The sequence below is a fragment of the Lipomyces tetrasporus genome, assembly GCF_029532465.1.
Source record: "Lipomyces tetrasporus strain NRRL Y-64009 chromosome Unknown POJ06scaffold_13, whole genome shotgun sequence".
Taxonomy (NCBI): Eukaryota; Fungi; Ascomycota; class Lipomycetes; order Lipomycetales; family Lipomycetaceae; genus Lipomyces; species Lipomyces tetrasporus.
Window position 1 is genome coordinate 643,435 of NW_026611608.1, and position 17,138 is coordinate 660,572.

The following is a 17,138-nucleotide window of genomic DNA, read 5'->3' on the forward strand; positions in this document are numbered from 1 at the left end:
CCTATCCCTAGCGCAGCCTGGAGACAGTCAGATCATTTCAAATCGTTTGAAGGCAGCCGTCACAGTTGCGGGTTTTTAGTACTGAACTCGAAAATAACTTATTTTGGGCGGTGAATTGTGCACTATGGAGTAATCCTTAGCATACATGTCATAATTCAAATGATATTATTAGCATCGTCCTCGCCTGGAAGAACTCCCAACTCTGCCTTTCTAAGTGCTCAAAGCCTTGTCTTCCGATATGTCACATAATGATCCTCATGATCATGCCTATATAACGCTACAAGACATTGAAGTTTTTCCGGCCTATTTATGCAATATATGGAAACATCGCCTTTCTGTTCTTCGGATACTTCGAACCAAACTCTTTCTTGTACTGCGCCTCTTTCTTCAATGACCACAGGAACATGGTAACGGTTGACAAAATCAAGAACAAAGTCGCCGCCCAACTGCGGGTCAGCAATGCAACCGCCAGCCATGCACAAGCCTCGAAAAAGTAGTTGGGGCACGACACCAGGTTGAACCCGTAACCGAATGGAATCTTTCTGACCCTGGTGCCCTTAGGTCTCAGCGACGAAAGGATTAGATGCGTTATAAAGTTCGAAATTTCCGAGTAAGCCCAGAACGCAATGAGACCATAGAACAAGAATCCCGGTAAGTCTGGTCGGGGAGTGGGCCCATAGCAGAAATAGGCTAGGTTGAATCCCGACAGGACCCAATAGTGACCCGAGTTTTTGAAAATATTAAGCAAAGGCATTGTGTCATTCGAAAATCGATGGACAAACATGGTTTCCAGCTCACGCTTCAAGAAATGCAACATGACCATATAGAAGACTGCCTTTTGGGTAGCCGAGTGAACGAAGGTCTTGCCGTAAATTGGCTCTTGTAAATAGTAGAAGAGAAGATGTATGAACAGTGGTCCACAATATTCAACGTAGAACACGGTTTGCCAGCCAATTTGGTAACCTGCGTTGAATTGTGAGTCAAATTTGTGCTCATTGGAATCAGGCACATGTCCCTGTCACAACATACCCAGATCCTTGACATACACTATCGAATTGTCCTGCAGATCATACTTGTCCAAAGGAGTTCCCGGAACTAGAAGCGTGTTGTCGATTAGAGTCAGTCGAATTCTCTCGGGTCCCAACTGTGTCGCCTTGCAGATTGCTGCCGTGAGGTCTTTGACCGTGCCTTTGGTGTCTACATCCAAAGTAGAGGGAAGCTTAAAAATCTTAGCTTTAGGCGACTTGGTTCTGAGATGAAGAGTAACCATGTTGCCAACAAGTAGCTTTAGCTAGCTCTGATATGTACTATATCAATTGAGATGGATGACTGCTTGGGGTCAGATGTCGATCGGTTTTTAGTGAACTGGCTCCTGAAGACAACGAAACTCTAATGTCCTCTAAAGGCACACTTCTAAAACTTTATTTGTAAGGGAACTTACTGTCGAAAGATGAATAATCCGAGAACAGGACGCATTCAATTCAAATTCTTTTATAATCAAGAATGGAGAGACAGAGAATATCAGATAGTTCTAGTTCCCTGCAAATCTTAACAAATTCAACGTAAAATGACTCGTAGGTCGAACAATGATGGAGTGTCATTGGCAGCTCATCGGCTGTGGCGTAAGAGCCGTCCGCGTCGAAGAGGGGAAGTGTCTTGCAATGCCATCTAGACGTTACGTCCACCGCAGTGCCTACCGATGAATACAACAGAATACACTATTAGTCCAGAGAATGTGTCTCTGATTGACTTAGAGATATTTACAAAAGCTATTCGACAAGTTGCCTTTCCGGATGTGGCGGAACCGGCGAGAAAGAAGCGCCGTTTGAATATTGGGATATCGGAGATAGACATTGTCGGAGACGTTTCTGGGACCAGTACTCAACCGGTAACTATTAGCACGGGGATAGAGGAGTACGAGAATCAGGCCGTGCTATTTCGGAATATAGTTCGTCTGTCGTTAGCTTCGGACCAAATTGACAAGGTCGAACTCGCAACGCTCTTGTCACAGATATTCGATGCGCTCGTATGTGATAACTCGGGCACCAAGACATTTCGAGTCCCGGTCAAGTTTCAGATAGATGTGAGTACTGGACAGCTAGATGTTTTTGGTCTCGTGGCGAGGTCACCACTACTGTTCTCGGTCAGAATTTCGGGAGATCAAGCTCTCATCGATGATGTCCAGTTGTTCAATGAGGCGAAGTCAAGCAGGAAGGTCGCACTTGAGGGTAGTCCCCTCATTGTACCTAATCCTGTTTTATGCTTACGGAGGCAAATTGGTTCAGTGTTAGCAACCGACAAACACGAACTGCTCATAGATTTTGGTGCTGCTCTGCCGTCGTCGGCTTCGCCGTCGGTAAACGCTGCGGAGATAACAATTTATCCGATATTCGGTAAATTGTTGAAAAGAGCATTTCCTTCGTTGATCCAAGAGAGAATAGACTTCCTGCTGCCGAGTAAGGACCTCACGAAACTCTATAACAACGGTCAATTGGAGTGGATTCCTCGTCCGAAGGTGACCCCGATTGAGTTTTATCGGGCGATATGCGATCATGAGCTACCGGATGCGCCGCCACTCATACAGCATGCTGATCTTCGTACGTCACTTCTAGACTACCAAAGGCGAGCAGTTCGATGGTGTCTTTTCAAGGAAGGGAAAGTTGTCTCGCAGGAAACTGATGCTCTTGCTGATGTCGACGAGCAGTCAATCGAATTTCCCCCTTGGGGATGGGAAGAGGTTGTTGAGGCAAACCGAAGTTATTGGATTGCTCCCGAATTGGGTCAAGTTTGCACGGATGAGAAGCGGTTAAGAGAGGACGCACTTGCGGTTGCGAGATCTGGTGCAAAAGGCTTACTGGCTGAAGAAATGGGCCTTGGGAAGTCATTAGAGACGATTGCACTGATTCTGTTAAACAAAAGACCTGAAAATGAGATAGGACAGCCTTCGGTCGATCTATATTCCGGGGACATTGTTGCGAAGGCAAAGTCAACACTTATTGTGACGCCGTGGAGTATCCATCGGCAATGGATTGAGGAATTTCAACGACACGCACCATTACTCTCAGTTTATGTTTATTACGGGGGAACGAATGTGAAAAACCGCATAACGGCTGATGTTCTCGCTGAGTATGACGTCATTTTGACAACTTACTCTACAATCTCTAGAGAGTTACATTATACTCAGAAACTTCCGGATAGAAATTTGAGGGGAGAGCGAAAGTATGAATTATTTCGTAGTCCTTTGATTCAGCTAGAGTTTTGGAGAGTCGTTCTGGATGAAGTACAGCTAGTTGAGAACGGTGTCGGAAACGCAGCTCAGGTTGCCCGTACTATTCCTAGGTTTCATGCATGGGGTGTCTCCGGAACTCCTGTACGAAACGATTTGTCAGATTTGGCAGGACTACTCCAGTTTCTATGGCTTTTCCCGTTCACACAGGGTCATCAGGCCAAAATATGGGATCGATTATGTACCGATTCTGTGTCATTTTGTAATCTTTTCTCACGATTTTGCCTGAGGCATACTAAAGATATGGTGAAGGACAGTATCTCGCTTCCTCCACAACGACGAATCGTCCTGACTATTCCCTTCACCACTGTGGAAGAGAATAATTACCGACATCTCTTCCAGGAATTTCTCGACGATTGTGTCTTTACGCCGGATGGCGCTCCAGCTCGCGATGATTGGGATCCGGAAGAAGAATTGCCGAAAATGAGTAAATGGCTGGGACGCTTGCGCCAGACGTGTTGCCATGCGCAAATTGGAGCTGGCAATCGTCGCGCTCTTGGTGGTGGTCCGTTGAGAACCGTCAATGACGTATTGGAAGCGATGTTCGAAAACGCACAATCTGTGGTTTTGACTGATGAGAGAGCGTACTGGATGTCAAAAATTCAGCGGGCGCAACTATTAGAACAAGCGAAGGAACAGGATCCGGCCTTGCAATTATTGTCCGAAGCATTGGAAGGAGTTCGCAAGGTTCTTGCAGCTTGTCGAAATCAGTTGGCTGAGGAGCTCGAAAAGCAGAGGGATTTTAGGAAGAAGGCCGATCGACGAGCGGAGCTTGCTAAGCTTGCTGCCAAAGAAGACGAGGACGAAACCAAAATGGAGGAGCGTTCGTTGCTTGACCAGCTCGAGAAAGAAGAAGAGGAGGGCCTCAAGGGTCGGGCATTGGCTGTCAGGCTAAGAGTTCGTACGTTTTTGGAATTAGAGCATCGTTGTTTGTTTTTTATTGCTAGTATTCATTTTCAAAAGGTATGACATATCTTACATTTATCGCGTCATAGATTATTAAAGGTTCTGTTTAGGAAAACAAAGAGCTGGAGGACGAGTATTATGGACTCGCTGAGAAGGCTCGTCGAGAGGTATGTATAAATTAAGGAATGCGGTTCTGTTTGTGATATTTATTTCAGCCATAGCTTTTACAAGAATCCGAATCGAAAGCTCAGAAACTGATGAACACTATGGCCACGATTGCGAAGAATCAAGAATTTGTTGAAATACCCGAAATCGAGAGTGTAGATGAATTTCAAGGTGCACTTGAAAGTCGCTCAACGATAAACAAGGCTCGTGAAATTTGTGGCATTTTGAACGAACAAGCAAATTTGCTTGACGAATGGAGAGAAAAGGTTGTATCATTGTTAAGCCAGAAATTGGTTGATCGTGATGCTGAACCTGATGGCGAAGAGTATGGTGAGTCTTTGGATGCTCAAGAGGAAGGATTTTCGTACCAAGAGGCATTAAGGCAAGCGGTGGCAGATCGTAACGAGGCGGTGAATGGGATTCGCAACAATCTGGTGGAGTATGATGTGGGGCGAGACGACCAACTGGACAAGCGGACAGATCTAGCAAAGAAGCTTCTGGAGGAGCGAAAGATGGTCAAGCCAGCACCTTATCTGGGTTCTTTGAAACTTCTATATGACGAGCTTAGACGGCTAGCGAGCCAAATGGCATTTGATGCTCAAGAGGCAGCTGGCAGTCGTCAGCAGCGGCTGGAGATTGAGTACAGCATTGCCAATAAAGAGGTGGAAAACGTGCGCCAGGTTATCGCGTCACAAAAGAAGTGCATCGAGCAATTGGATAAAGAAGTTCTCTTTTTCAGATCTATTTATAATGCTCGTATTGAATACTATAAGCAGCTTCAGCAAGTCTCGGACGGTGTGGCCGAGTTCGTACCAAAGGAGCCGGAAAAATTGCCGAAAGCAGCTGTGGCTAATGAGATAAAGATACTATCGAGGATCGACAAGGGCTATGCTCGTCTGAGATATCTCGAGCATCTCAGGAATTCAATTCTTGGCAATACCGGCTCGGTTCCGGAAAGTGAGCGAATATGTGTGATCTGCCAAAGTCCCTTCGAAATCGGGTCACTTACAGTTTGCGGGCATCAGTATTGCAGAGAGTGCATGCTTGAGTATGTGGTTGGTTCCGGTTTTGTAAGGACGTAGCTAACACTTGTCAAGGTGGTGGAAATTCCATCGGACATGTCCAATTTGCAAACGCCACCTGAAAGACAGAGACATATACAACATATCTTACAAACCTTCAGAGATCCGTGTTAAGGAGGAGAAATCGCACATGCAGCACCACGGCCTGTCGGCCGCACGACAGATATACTCTGACATGAACGAAGAGGCACTGAATAAAATCAAATCTATAGATCTAGTCGGTTCATATGGGTCTAAGATTGACATGATTCTGCGTCATATGATCTGGTTGCGAGAGCAGGAGCCAAATGTTCAAGTTGTTCTGTTTTCACAATGGGCAGACTTTCTTTATCTTCTTGGAATGGCACTGTTCCGTCACAGTATCAAATATGCAACCGTAGAACGGAACATGGAGCAGTTTAAGAGCAATCCAGAAGTTATGTGCTTTTTGCTACACGCGAGATCTCAATCGTAAGTGCATTAATATTATCGTGCTACCCAGTGGATCTTGCTAATCCTTTGTGCGGATAGGTCTGGCTTGACGTTGATCAACGCAACTCATGTAATTTTGTGCGAGCCGCTGTTTAATACGGCTATTGAACTACAAGCCATTTCTCGCGTGCACCGCATAGGTCAGACGAGGCCCACAACGGTATGGATGTATGCAATCAGTGGTACCGTGGAAGAGTCCGTTCTTGCGCTCACTACTAAACGCCGCCTTGCATTACTCCAACAATCAAATGCTCCTAGCAGGGACGGTACTTCAGTGCGTCCAATTACTGAAGCCAAGTTAGATATTAGTAATTCCATCGAACTTCAGAAAGCCTCGGGCAAAATGATTGGTAGGAGAGGAGAAGGAGAGATTGTTCCACAAGATGAACTCTGGGATCTCTTCTTTGGAGACTCTGCTGCGACAGACACGCACAAACGAGTAGAGTCATTGGACGTGGCTCTTGCAAATCGGGATGGCAAGGAAATGGAATCCCTCGCTACGGACTACCACAGGCAAATGGCAGCGGATGCTGCTGAGCGGCGTGCCACAATTATAGAGTAACTTATGTTTGATGCTAACTTATCATTTATTCTTGATTGTATTATTAAAGACTTATTTGTAATGTACGATTAAGTGTCCGGTAATGAAACTTTGCAGAGGTCAGAGGATAACGTACACGCTCTAGTATGAAATCTAAATTGTCTTCTGCGGACTATTTAGCTGGGTTTAATAATAGCTATAGGGGAACTGCGGAGTGGTTGGAGCCTGAAAATCAATTCCTTCACTGCGGCTTATTTGGCCCCATAATAATCACCGTTCGCGTCAAAATAAGGTTTGCAGTCAGCTTTGGTTCTCGTCGCGACGCGTTCGCGACGCGTTGAGAACCGCGCCGCACGAACTTCCCGGCCTTCGCTTTCTTGCACATCAGGCGGTTTGCTTGAACGAAGTAATCTTACATTGCCGTCACCTCAGGACTATTATTTTTTCCATCGGCGACATTTTGATACAGCGACAGTTATTGCCTGCTTCGGCAATTGCTAAGTACTTCTGTTCCAGGACGGATAGCAATGCCGCCAACACCACAGAAGCAGTCGACACCGACGGTCCTCGGCAAGCGAACGCGAAACGGGCAAAGCATTCCTATTTCGCCGCAGTTAGCCCAAAGGGCAAGGACACTTCGAAGTGCGTCCAAGAATTTGCCGGCTAAGAAGATCACATATGGGGGGATGGACGCGAAAGTAACGGCAACAGCAACATTACAAACTCCGCCAGCGACCCCCAGTAAGCGGAAGGCCCGGTCAGAGAGTGGCTGTACGCCCAATTCGACGCGTAAGCTGTGCGATATTACTAATGAGATTCTGAACACGCCGTCGACGTCGTCATCCACTGCAACCACATGCACACCGCTCACGCCTTCAACACCATCAGTGTACACAGGAGCAAAGGGCCTCTTTCAACGCGGCTCTGGGTCTCCAGGAAAATTACTGTGCAGAGATGTGGAACGAGATATTCTGAAATCGTTTTTCGAGTCCCATGTCTCCAACCGTACTGCTGGGAGTCTGTATATTAGTGGTCCACCAGGGACTGGGAAGTCAGCATTAATGGCGGAGGTATTGGATGATCTGAAAGACAAATTTGGACCTGCTGTCAAAGTTGCGAATATCAATTGCATGACGGTTTGCAAGCCTGCACTTGTGTTTTGCAACATTTTCCAGGAATTGATTGGTGAGCTGTTGTCCGAGTCTAGTGTTGGCGAGCAGTCTGTCACAGAGAAGCTGGAGCAACTTCTCACTCAGTCAAGCACGAAGCAGTCATGGTATGCAAATTCTCGGCTTTGGCTGTGGAAATGGGAATATCTTACTAATTCGTCAAAGCATTGTGATTCTAGATGAAATGGACTACCTTATGACCAAAGACCAAGAAATTCTGTATCAAGCTTTCGAATGGACCCGGCTCAGAAATTCCAACTTGGTGTTAGTAGGAATCGCGAACGCTCTGAATCTGACTAGTCGATTTCTTCCAAAGCTCAGGGCTAGGAACTGTGAGTTGGCTACGTTGCCGTTTTTGACGACTCAAAAAGCTAATTGATTGCCAGTCGTTCCTGAGATTCTACGCTTTACGCCTTATACTGCAGAACAAATTGCGAAGGTAATTAGTGCTCGTCTTGAAGCGTACTCGCGAGCCGTAACCAGTATAGACAGCAAAGGCGATACTGGTTCACTTATCCATCCGGCAGCTATACAGCTGTGCGCTCGCAAAACCGCAGCAAACACCGGCGACCTCAGAAAGGCATTTGACATTTGTAAGAGGGGGTTGGACTTGGCAGAAGAGGACGCTAGGCGAAAATTTGCAGCGCAGTCTGATATCGCATGTCAAAAGAATCGATCGTCTATGCCCACTCCTTGTACTACTCCGAATCGGCAGTTCACAGCGTTCACGATTCCTCCGGACGGCGTCCCACCCAAAGTCACTATTGCACATATAGCGAAAATTTGTTCGTCAGCATTTGGAGGTTCCACGGTCCAGAGAGTTCACGGCTTGAATTTGCAGCAAAAAGCAGTTCTATGCGCTTTGGTTGTAGGTGAAAAGCGGAAAGCATCGAGTCTTACCATTCGTGAGCTCTATGAGCACTATGGAGCATTGTGCGCAAAAGACAAACTCCTAGATCGTCTCAAGATCAGCGAATTCAGGGAAGTTGTTAGTGCACTCGAAGTTTGTGGAGTCATTAATCTTTCTGCCGTCGGACGGAGCGGTTCGTCTACAGGTAAGAGCTCCAATTCCGATGACAGACGGATTGCAGCTGCTGTCCAAGCGATTGACCTTCTACGGGCTGTCGAGGACGTGGGCATGCTGAAGAGGTTTTTCAGTGGTTCGTAGAAAACCAATTATTTTCCAGCACTCGGAGTATTTTGTACGAGGTTAAGTGTATAAGGATTAAGCTATACATTGAAATCGATATGTCTGTATATAATTATAGAATATACCTGTAGCCAAGTTGTCAGGGTGCGAAAACATGAGGCCAGCATCTACAGAATGATTAAGAGTATTGCATGTTTGACAAGAACGCGGTGTTAAAGCATGTTTGTAGCGCACTTTCCAATATGCTGTAAACATATATCCTTTATAATACAGTATACCTTAAGCCTGAATATGCCCATAAATGCTCTATACGCCAAACTCCGTCGGTTTCATTCATTATCCCACCGGACTAAAATATCTGCAGTTGACTTAACACTCGCAGGTCCTAACTGCTGTCTCCATTGAAAATGCAAGTTATTCTTCTCTCTTAACAGCTCGAATACCCGGGCTTCACTCCCATGACGTTCTTTGTGTACCAGTAGCAGCTTCGTCCGTCGTGAAACCACCTTGAGAAGCACGTCCGTTAAGATATCGAAGCTATCAGCGTTGTAAGTGCAATCGCACGATATGACCAGGTCCCACTCCGCATCATACACCTTTGCGTTCTCTTCTGCCGTGTTATTACCACTGTCCCAGTTGAACGAAGAAAATTCGACTTTCCCATTTGCTCTGCTGCTTTTATTCGTAGTACAATTGAGGGCGATATTGCGCTCGCAGACATCACGAGCAGAATCTAGATCGGTAAGGACAACGTGACTCTGTGGAAATACTTTACTCAAACTAAGACCAACTGTACCGCACCCAGAGCCTAGTTCCAGGATTCTCATAGGTTTCGACGCCGCCCGTAGTTGTTGAACAAATAGGTCTCTATTGTTTTGGGAAGAAGTAAGAAAGCTACCCAATAAAATTCCAGAGTCCCTAAGCAGCCAGTGTTAGATAAATGCTGGATGGGATGGATCAACTTCATACCATAAGTGTCGTGCGACGCTCTCCCCAGTTTCTTCCACCAACTTCAAACTGGTGACCCCGATTGGTATGTCCCGACTGACGTATCTCTGATTATCATTATCGTATCGTATAGTCCATTGAATATCGTACTTTCTAGGTCTCCATTCTTCGGCGCCAGAAAACCAAAATCCCAGACTTGTGACAGGAAGTACCGTCGACAATGTATCACCGTAAGAGTCCACATATATCTCATTCTCATCGTTAGATTCGCCGTCTATATTCAGCCCAACGCGCATATAAAAACGAACGTCTACCCCTCTATTCTTCATTATCCGATCCAGTTGCTTCATAGAAACCTCTAGTTCGATGGGAAGCGCTCTCATCCCAGGCTTCCATTGAACTTTGGTGTGTATTACATTTGTCGTCTTCGAAGACAACTGACCGCTTGCAATCAGACTCACTGACAATGTCGCATTCCCGTAAAAGAAATATTCTCCAAGATCAGTCGTAAGCGTTACCACAGAATTAATTGTACATGTAGAACCTGAGAAAGCTTGTGGGCGGGAGATAATTTGGGGTGCGGTCACTGCTTTGCCGTCATTAAGCTTTGTCCTCGACTTTTTGGGTGAGTCCGACTTCAGAAGAGACAGTGAACATTTAGAGTATGGCACCTTCAAAAACCGCACATGATACATGCTATAGTTGCTACCGACTGTCCTAGGTGATTGTCCCAGATTGTTCAACACAACTATAAGATAGTACTGTGGGTTAGGGCAGCTCATATCTACAATGGGTACCGGCCCCATGTATATGCAAGCCAAAGCCCTGGCATTCATTTATGGATATGCCATAAATGAATACCAGGACTAGGCTCGACAATTTTGATCCAATTCACAAGATCGAGGTTACACGCGACAATTTATCGGTATAGCATCACTATTTGGTATCTTGATTCTTAAAGTTTAGATTTTATGCGGATAAAAGATAAGGGCTCCTTCCTACGTTTTTGAGTATATAGCTGCCATTACTGCAGGTAATAAACCTGACACTCGACCACTTGGAATTGACTTTTGATCCCGGATTTCGCCAGCCTTACAATTCACGTCTTGATTATTGTTTTTTGTACCTTGTATAAGGCAGTGACACAGTTGCATCTGCTGAACGTTCAACTGGGATCCAGTAGATAGGTTTGTCATAACCGCTGCACCACCGATATCATGTCCGACACAGAAATGCAATATGTTCCCGCATCAGAGTCGCCATCACCTGAACCTGGAGATGCAACTGCTGGTGAAAACAAAGCACAAACAGTTGCCCCAGATACATCTTTAGAAGAGAAAATACAAGTCCGAATCAGAGATGTCGAGCAGCAAAGTCTGAAATCGTTTGCGGCTGCCGGAGGAGTCAGCACTCGAACGAATAGGCCAGTTCCCCCGCCTCCTCCGCCACCTGGCCTTTTACCGTCACAGGTCTCGAAGAAGATAGAAAGCCGGTTGGGTGCGTATGGAAATCCATCGCAAACTCTATATGTGAATAACTTGAATGATAAAATACGGAAACAAGGTATGCAGTGGAATAAGCCCCTGAGCGTCAACCGGATAAACTAACGATTGCGGCAAATAGAATTAAGACTGTGCTTATACACATTATTTGCAACATATGGACGGGTAATTGATGTTGTGGCAGTCAAGACGAAGAAAATGCGAGGGCAAGCACACATCGTGTTTAGCGACGTCCCTAGCGCAACTCAGGCTTTGAGGTCCCTACAAGGTGTTACATTCCTTGGGAAGGAGCTGGTAAGTAGGATCGGACGATTCTTCCTGATGGCTTCGCAATGGTCACGGCCTTTTGCGATAGTAGCCCATAATTTATTAAGTTGTGCTAACTAGCGGGTTTTAGCATATTGAATTTGCCAAATCAAAGTCCAACTCTGTTGCGAAGTTGGACGGCACTTATCGACTTCCTCCACCTCCTGCTCTCAACGCATCTACATTACCCGAGTATACCGACGTCGCCAAAGGTGTGAAACGTCTACGAGCTGATGATAGTGATGATGACGAATAATTTGCCTGTAAATTTGAGTAGAGTGTACGATTGAATGAAGACAAAACAAAATTGTGTTTTAACAGGTGAGGTCGGAGCATTTTGATCTCTTTGAACGTTGGTTCGACATAGTCAAAAACGCTAAATATGGCGGTGAATATGTCGGATAGATAGATAAATCAGTTCCGAATTATTTACCGTAAGCATGCATACGGGGTATTATCCCGCAATCACTATACCAATCGCTGGTCCAACGACGCCAATCCACAATGCTAGGTACGACATAAGTGTTATATCCGATATCTCCGGGTCCTGATTCAAAGCATTCATAACATCGCCGGTATGACATGGGTGGATGTAGAAGCAGAGCAAGCCATGATAAAGCGGGTGCTCACATTGTGAAATAGCCCCGCTGCCTGATAGGATCGGCATTGTTGGCTCTTTGAGTATCGATGCCTGCCATGGACTTGTGATTAAATACTTGTAGACATCCTCTAATAGGGTAATTGGCGTACTTTCTCCTGTATGGAGACTCGTATACGCCGACGAGAAGTACAGAACCGGAAGAGAATAGATGGGCGATAACAGAATGAAAACCTTTGAAATTACCGTGAAGTCATCATGCTCTCGAGGGGAGGTAATTTCGATACCATCAAATAACTCCTTTGCATTCAGTTAGCTCAGGATATGCACATGACAGACAACGATTATTACCTTGTCTGTAGACGGAATTGGTCTACTACTAAGGCCGGATGCGTGAAGACGAGGTAGAAAGCTCTGACAAGCATCTGAGAACTCGGCACGAGTCAAATATGGAAAATTGCTAGCATATTTCGCAGTGGACCGGTCAGACACACTCGCACTCACTATCGTCATTTACAATGTAAAGCATTGGCTTTCGTGCGGGTGTTTGGGTGCGGTATAACAGGGAACAGTCCGGCGCCGTTGATTTGCTTAGTACGCTGTATGGGTTAGGGCGCCACATTCGCGGCTGCCATGGACTCCAATATCCAGTGATCAATCAGGATAACGGCTTCACTTCTCGGGCACATTGCTCTCCGACACATCAATCGAATACAGACAGTAGAGCTGCGCTCCTGTCTTGTCCAAGATGTCCCACCAAGTTCACAGTCTCGGCCATGTACCTATCTCGGACCACTCCTTCTCTACTGACCGATCTAAGTTGGCACTGGCCCGCGACATCTCCGTTGAGATTTACGATACCGGATCGAAGTACAGTTTGAACACAACCCTTTCTGGCCACGACAAGACCGTCACTTCTGTTGATATTGCGCCTCAGTCTGGTAGAATTGTCACTTGTTCACAGGATCGCAATGCTCTTGTTTGGGAGCCATCGCCCGATGGAACGTACAAGCCCACACTTGTGCTTCTTCGTATCAATCGTGCCGCGACTTACGCACGCTGGTCGCCTGACGAGAAGAAGTTTGCTGTTGGATCCGGTGCCCGGGCGATTGCCATCTGCTACTTCGAAGAGGAGAATGACTGGTGGGTCTCTAAGCATATCAAGAAGCCGCTTCGTTCGACCGTGCTCTCGGTCAGCTGGCACCCGAATTCTGTCCTCCTTTCCTCCGGTAGCACTGATTCACATGCCCGCGTGTTTTCCACGTTTATCAAGGGTGTTGACGAACGGCCCGAGCCTACTATCTGGGGCGACCGTGTCCCATTTCAAACTCTTTGCGGTGACTTTGTGAGTCCCGCCGGCGGCTGGGTTCACGATGCTGTATTCTCTCCTTCAGGTAATGCGCTTGCTTTAGTCACTCACGACTCTTCCATCACAATTGTTTATCCCTCTGGACCAGAGCAGCCACCTGCTGCCGTCGTCAATGTCAGCACTACATTGCTTCCGTTCAAGACTCTGGTGTGGCTCTCAGAAAATGAGATCGTCGCGGCCGGTCATGACTGTCACCCTGTGGTCTTCACAGGCTCGGATCAATCCGGATGGGCGCTTGATCACTCCGTTGATGATCCAAACGATGCTAAAAAGAACGCTAGCAGTCGAGAGAGCACGGCATTGAATATGTTCAGACAGATGGACTTGAAGGGTACGCCTCAGGCTTCTGCAGACGATGCTTCTTTGCCTACTATTCATCAGAACACTATCACGTATGTCTCTGTTAATGAATATTGTGTTTTGTCGATTGGCGCTAACCTAGTTTAGCAAATTGCGGCCATATGCGGTCAGTGGAGGTAGAGTCAACAAGGTTTCTTCGACTGGAGTCGATGGGCGTGTTGTCATTTTTGACGTATAATTGGGCAGATACTAAGTTAGGCATTGTTATTAGCTACTTGCTTGAGATGCTACATGTTTATGGTGACACAATGTAGAGCCAGTAATTCAAATTGGAAACCAGGCTGTTCAATTAATGCCTCAGATGCCACGTATGTGTCCACTCATAGATTTCAGTCTAGCAATTATGCGTGGTTTAAATGTAATCTAAGGCATTAAAGCATTGTTTACTTTGCTACTAGTTGCGCTCATAGTGATTGTAGATCAATTTGGACATCCGCTCCTCGGCTCACTTTTTTGTGCGGCTCGTATGATATCAAGCCCGAATTAGAAGCAGCCTTTGGTCTTGAAATTTACTTATTCAAAAATACGTACTTATTGATCAAAGCTTTATCTATATATGAAATGGTCGGCATCTTAGGATTTTTACCGGTATGAATACCAGGTCACATCAGTCGTTAAATGCCATCGATCTCTAACTCCTTGTTGAACAGACACTTGCCCAGGCCCTTGACAAGCCGGGATTTAATTGGAAGTCGCTGATCATCGGTTTCTCTACGGCTCATTATCTCTTTGAAACGTACTTGAGTCTTCGACAGTATCGCGTTCTTCAGAGAGAATCTCCGCCTAAAGCTTTAGAGGGGGCAGTTGATCAGGAAACGTTCTTAAAGACTCAGACTTACTCGCGCGCGAAGTCAAGATTCGGCTTTTTCAGCAGCCTCTACAGTTTTCTGTTAGACACATCGATAGTTTTCTTTGATGCATTGCCGAAATTCTGGGGCATCGCAGGGACTGTTCTGAAGCTATGGGCGCCTGCTAGATTTTCTGGACAAGTAAGACCGATGGATGATCTGTGGATCATGTCAGAGACGTGCTTATATTGTTTAGATCAGCCAGTCTGTCGTTTTCTTTCTCGGTTACAATTTTGTATCGACCCTTCTGACTCTTCCACTCTCGATATATTCTACTTTCGTTCTGGAAGAGAAGTTCGGCTTCAACAAGCAGACGCCTTCTTTGTTTATCACCGACTTCATCAAGACCCAACTATTGACCGCTGTCATTGGTGGCCCGCTTCTTTCTGCATTCTTGAAGATCATTATCTACTTCGGTGGTCAATTTTTTTACTACCTATGGCTCTTTACTCTTGTCTTCCAAATCATCGCGATCGTGGTTTACCCTATCTTGATCCAGCCATTGTTTAACAAAGTCACGCCAATGGAGGACGGCAAGATCAAAACCGAGGTCGAGAAGCTTGCGATTGAGCTGAAGTTCCCCTTGAAAGACCTCTTCGTCATTGACGGATCTAAGCGCAGCGCTCATAGTAATGCTTATTTCTACGGATTGCCGTGGAAGAAGCATATTGTTATTTACGATACGTTAATCGACAAGTTTGAAGCCGATGAAGTCGTCGCTGTGCTGGCTCACGAATTGGGTCATTGGGCTCTCTCCCACACTACGAAAATGCTTATTATTCAGCAAATTCATCTCTTCACGATTTTCGTCCTGTTCTCAGTTTTCATCAACAACGCGTCACTGTACCAGTCATTTGGGTTTGGAGGCCAGAAACCAGTTATGATTGGATTCATACTCTTCAGCGATATTCTTGGTATGCGGACCTTGATTGATATATCTGTAGCATACGATTGTTAACACATACGTCCAGAACCGCTTAATAGCGTTCTCGCGTTTGCATTGAGCTTGCTGAGTCGAAAACATGAATATGAAGCTGGTATGCTCTTGGGACTCAGTGAATAATATTGTAGCGATATAATGACTAACAAGTTATAGATGCCTTTGCTGTCAAGCTCAACTACGCGATGGAACTTTCGCAAGCGCTCATTAAGCTGCATATTCAGAACTTGAGCACCATGGATGCTGACTGGCTCTACAGTAGCTACCACTACTCTCACCCGATATTGCCGGAGAGATTACAGGCTATGGGATGGAAGAACGAGAAGAAGGAAGAATAGAGAGTACATGATGCAGTCAATAGCGATTTTCTAGACAAGTTGCTAGTTCTGTAGAGATCAGGCGGATTTCGTACACCAATATTCTTTATATAGTTAATGTTGCTTAACCCAATGACACACTGTATATATAGAATTCAAATTATCCAATTGTGTCCAATACCTGGAACTATAAGCATACAATATAAGGTCATATCCACGAGATCAAATCCAACTTTTTCTAACCCAGAATGTCACATTACTACCACAAATAGACGCCCATGAGTGAACTCACTATATACACAATTCATATAACATGCATACATTTACCTGTGCCTAATCCAAATATTCTTCAGTAGCTCATTAGCGACGCCTCGCGATCTATTTGGTCTTGGCCGCCTCCTTCTCTCTCTTCTCCTCCTTCCTCCTTTCTTTCTTCAAGCGCTTACGCTCCTTCTTATCTATGGACTGCAACACAGTAGAATCAGCAGCCTCAGGTTGTGCAGTCGCACCATCAGCATCCACCATCTCGACATCAGCCACGGATGTATCCTGCTCCATCGCATCCGCCTTGCGTTTCCTCAACAACGGCGGTAATCCAAGTAAATCTCGACGTATCCGGCTTAACTGCTGAGATACTGCGTTACTGAGCGACGCGATACCACTGCTTGCACCGCTTTCCGTGGCATAGAGTGACGAAGCAGATGTGCTGGCTTCTGCGATGCTCTTCTGCTGCTCGATATTGTCGAGGAAAGACGAAAGGAGCTCCTCGGCTTCTGTATTGGAAATCTTGTGTAGCGAAGTGACATGGATAAGCGTCACGCCCGACGCCTCGCGACGTGATATTGTGGACATCTTGTAGGTGGGCTCAAGGACTATAGCGAAGTTCGTTGAGTAGCGCGCGAGTAGTTACAATGAGGCTCGAGATCAACGGACGACTGAACGAAAGACGAGCGTACTGAACGCTAGAAGTTAGAACCAGATCCTGTCGTCGACTATTCGGCTGATGGGTGGAACACCAGGGCTGACTCTAACCTGGACTTGTCTGCAGGGGAGTACGAACAAGTTGTTTATACTGTGCCGAAATTTTCGTATGGCAGCTGCTTACTATTTTAAAGGGTGTGGTGTCATGCAGGGTAAGCGCCCGATTTTGGGTTTCGACACGCGGAGATTGGACTCTACA

General features: G+C 46.0%; 9 protein-coding genes across 9 annotated transcripts; 5 read left to right on the top strand and 4 right to left on the bottom strand.

The window, feature by feature from the left end:
- Positions 1–81: 81 nt before the first annotated feature.
- Positions 82–1,406, bottom strand: POJ06DRAFT_263529 (3-oxo-5-alpha-steroid 4-dehydrogenase-domain-containing protein). Its single transcript, XM_056188895.1, has 2 exons — positions 1,030–1,406; positions 82–963 (listed from the first exon to the last, which is right to left on the bottom strand). The coding sequence occupies exons 1-2, from the start codon at positions 1,268–1,270 to the stop codon at positions 308–310; spliced, it is 897 nt and encodes a 298-aa protein (XP_056040284.1). The 5' UTR covers positions 1,271–1,406; the 3' UTR covers positions 82–307.
- A 236-nt stretch (positions 1,407–1,642) lies between these two features.
- POJ06DRAFT_263531 (SNF2 family N-terminal domain-containing protein) lies at positions 1,643–6,647 on the top strand. Its single transcript, XM_056188896.1, has 5 exons — positions 1,643–4,249; positions 4,303–4,359; positions 4,414–5,405; positions 5,455–5,889; positions 5,950–6,647. The coding sequence occupies exons 1-5, from the start codon at positions 1,700–1,702 to the stop codon at positions 6,470–6,472; spliced, it is 4,557 nt and encodes a 1,518-aa protein (XP_056040285.1). The 5' UTR covers positions 1,643–1,699; the 3' UTR covers positions 6,473–6,647.
- A 200-nt stretch (positions 6,648–6,847) lies between these two features.
- On the top strand, positions 6,848–8,889 carry POJ06DRAFT_44978 (P-loop containing nucleoside triphosphate hydrolase protein). The gene is made up of 3 exons (XM_056191050.1): positions 6,848–7,727; positions 7,786–7,952; positions 8,007–8,889. Exons 1-3 carry the CDS (start codon positions 6,979–6,981, stop codon positions 8,786–8,788), a joined length of 1,698 nt encoding a protein of 565 aa, XP_056040286.1. The 5' UTR covers positions 6,848–6,978; the 3' UTR covers positions 8,789–8,889.
- A 210-nt stretch (positions 8,890–9,099) lies between these two features.
- Positions 9,100–10,413, bottom strand: POJ06DRAFT_203158 (putative methyltransferase-domain-containing protein; the record flags this gene model as incomplete). The annotated part of the gene is made up of 2 exons (XM_056185308.1): positions 9,100–9,688; positions 9,740–10,413. 2 exons carry the CDS (start codon positions 10,411–10,413, stop codon positions 9,100–9,102), a joined length of 1,263 nt encoding a protein of 420 aa, XP_056040287.1.
- Positions 10,414–10,626: 213 nt separating this feature from the next.
- On the top strand, positions 10,627–11,881 carry POJ06DRAFT_45004 (uncharacterized protein). The gene is made up of 3 exons (XM_056191051.1): positions 10,627–11,281; positions 11,342–11,514; positions 11,618–11,881. The coding sequence occupies exons 1-3, from the start codon at positions 10,936–10,938 to the stop codon at positions 11,780–11,782; spliced, it is 684 nt and encodes a 227-aa protein (XP_056040288.1). The 5' UTR covers positions 10,627–10,935; the 3' UTR covers positions 11,783–11,881.
- Positions 11,882–11,980: 99 nt separating this feature from the next.
- POJ06DRAFT_271859 (uncharacterized protein) lies at positions 11,981–12,637 on the bottom strand (the record flags this gene model as incomplete). Its single annotated transcript, XM_056189531.1, has 2 exons — positions 11,981–12,424; positions 12,476–12,637. The coding sequence occupies 2 exons, from the start codon at positions 12,635–12,637 to the stop codon at positions 11,981–11,983; spliced, it is 606 nt and encodes a 201-aa protein (XP_056040289.1).
- Positions 12,638–12,872: 235 nt separating this feature from the next.
- On the top strand, positions 12,873–14,031 carry POJ06DRAFT_271860 (WD40-repeat-containing domain protein; the record flags this gene model as incomplete). The annotated part of the gene is made up of 2 exons (XM_056189532.1): positions 12,873–13,885; positions 13,941–14,031. The coding sequence occupies 2 exons, from the start codon at positions 12,873–12,875 to the stop codon at positions 14,029–14,031; spliced, it is 1,104 nt and encodes a 367-aa protein (XP_056040290.1).
- Positions 14,032–14,262: 231 nt separating this feature from the next.
- On the top strand, positions 14,263–16,158 carry POJ06DRAFT_45035 (peptidase family M48-domain-containing protein). Its single transcript, XM_056191053.1, has 5 exons — positions 14,263–14,441; positions 14,504–14,842; positions 14,898–15,615; positions 15,673–15,738; positions 15,798–16,158. The coding sequence occupies exons 1-5, from the start codon at positions 14,415–14,417 to the stop codon at positions 15,977–15,979; spliced, it is 1,332 nt and encodes a 443-aa protein (XP_056040291.1). The 5' UTR covers positions 14,263–14,414; the 3' UTR covers positions 15,980–16,158.
- On the bottom strand, positions 16,159–17,001 carry POJ06DRAFT_45032 (uncharacterized protein). The gene has a single exon (XM_056191052.1). It carries the CDS (start codon positions 16,808–16,810, stop codon positions 16,337–16,339), a length of 474 nt encoding a protein of 157 aa, XP_056040292.1. The 5' UTR covers positions 16,811–17,001; the 3' UTR covers positions 16,159–16,336.
- Between the last annotated feature and the right edge of the window lie 137 nt (positions 17,002–17,138).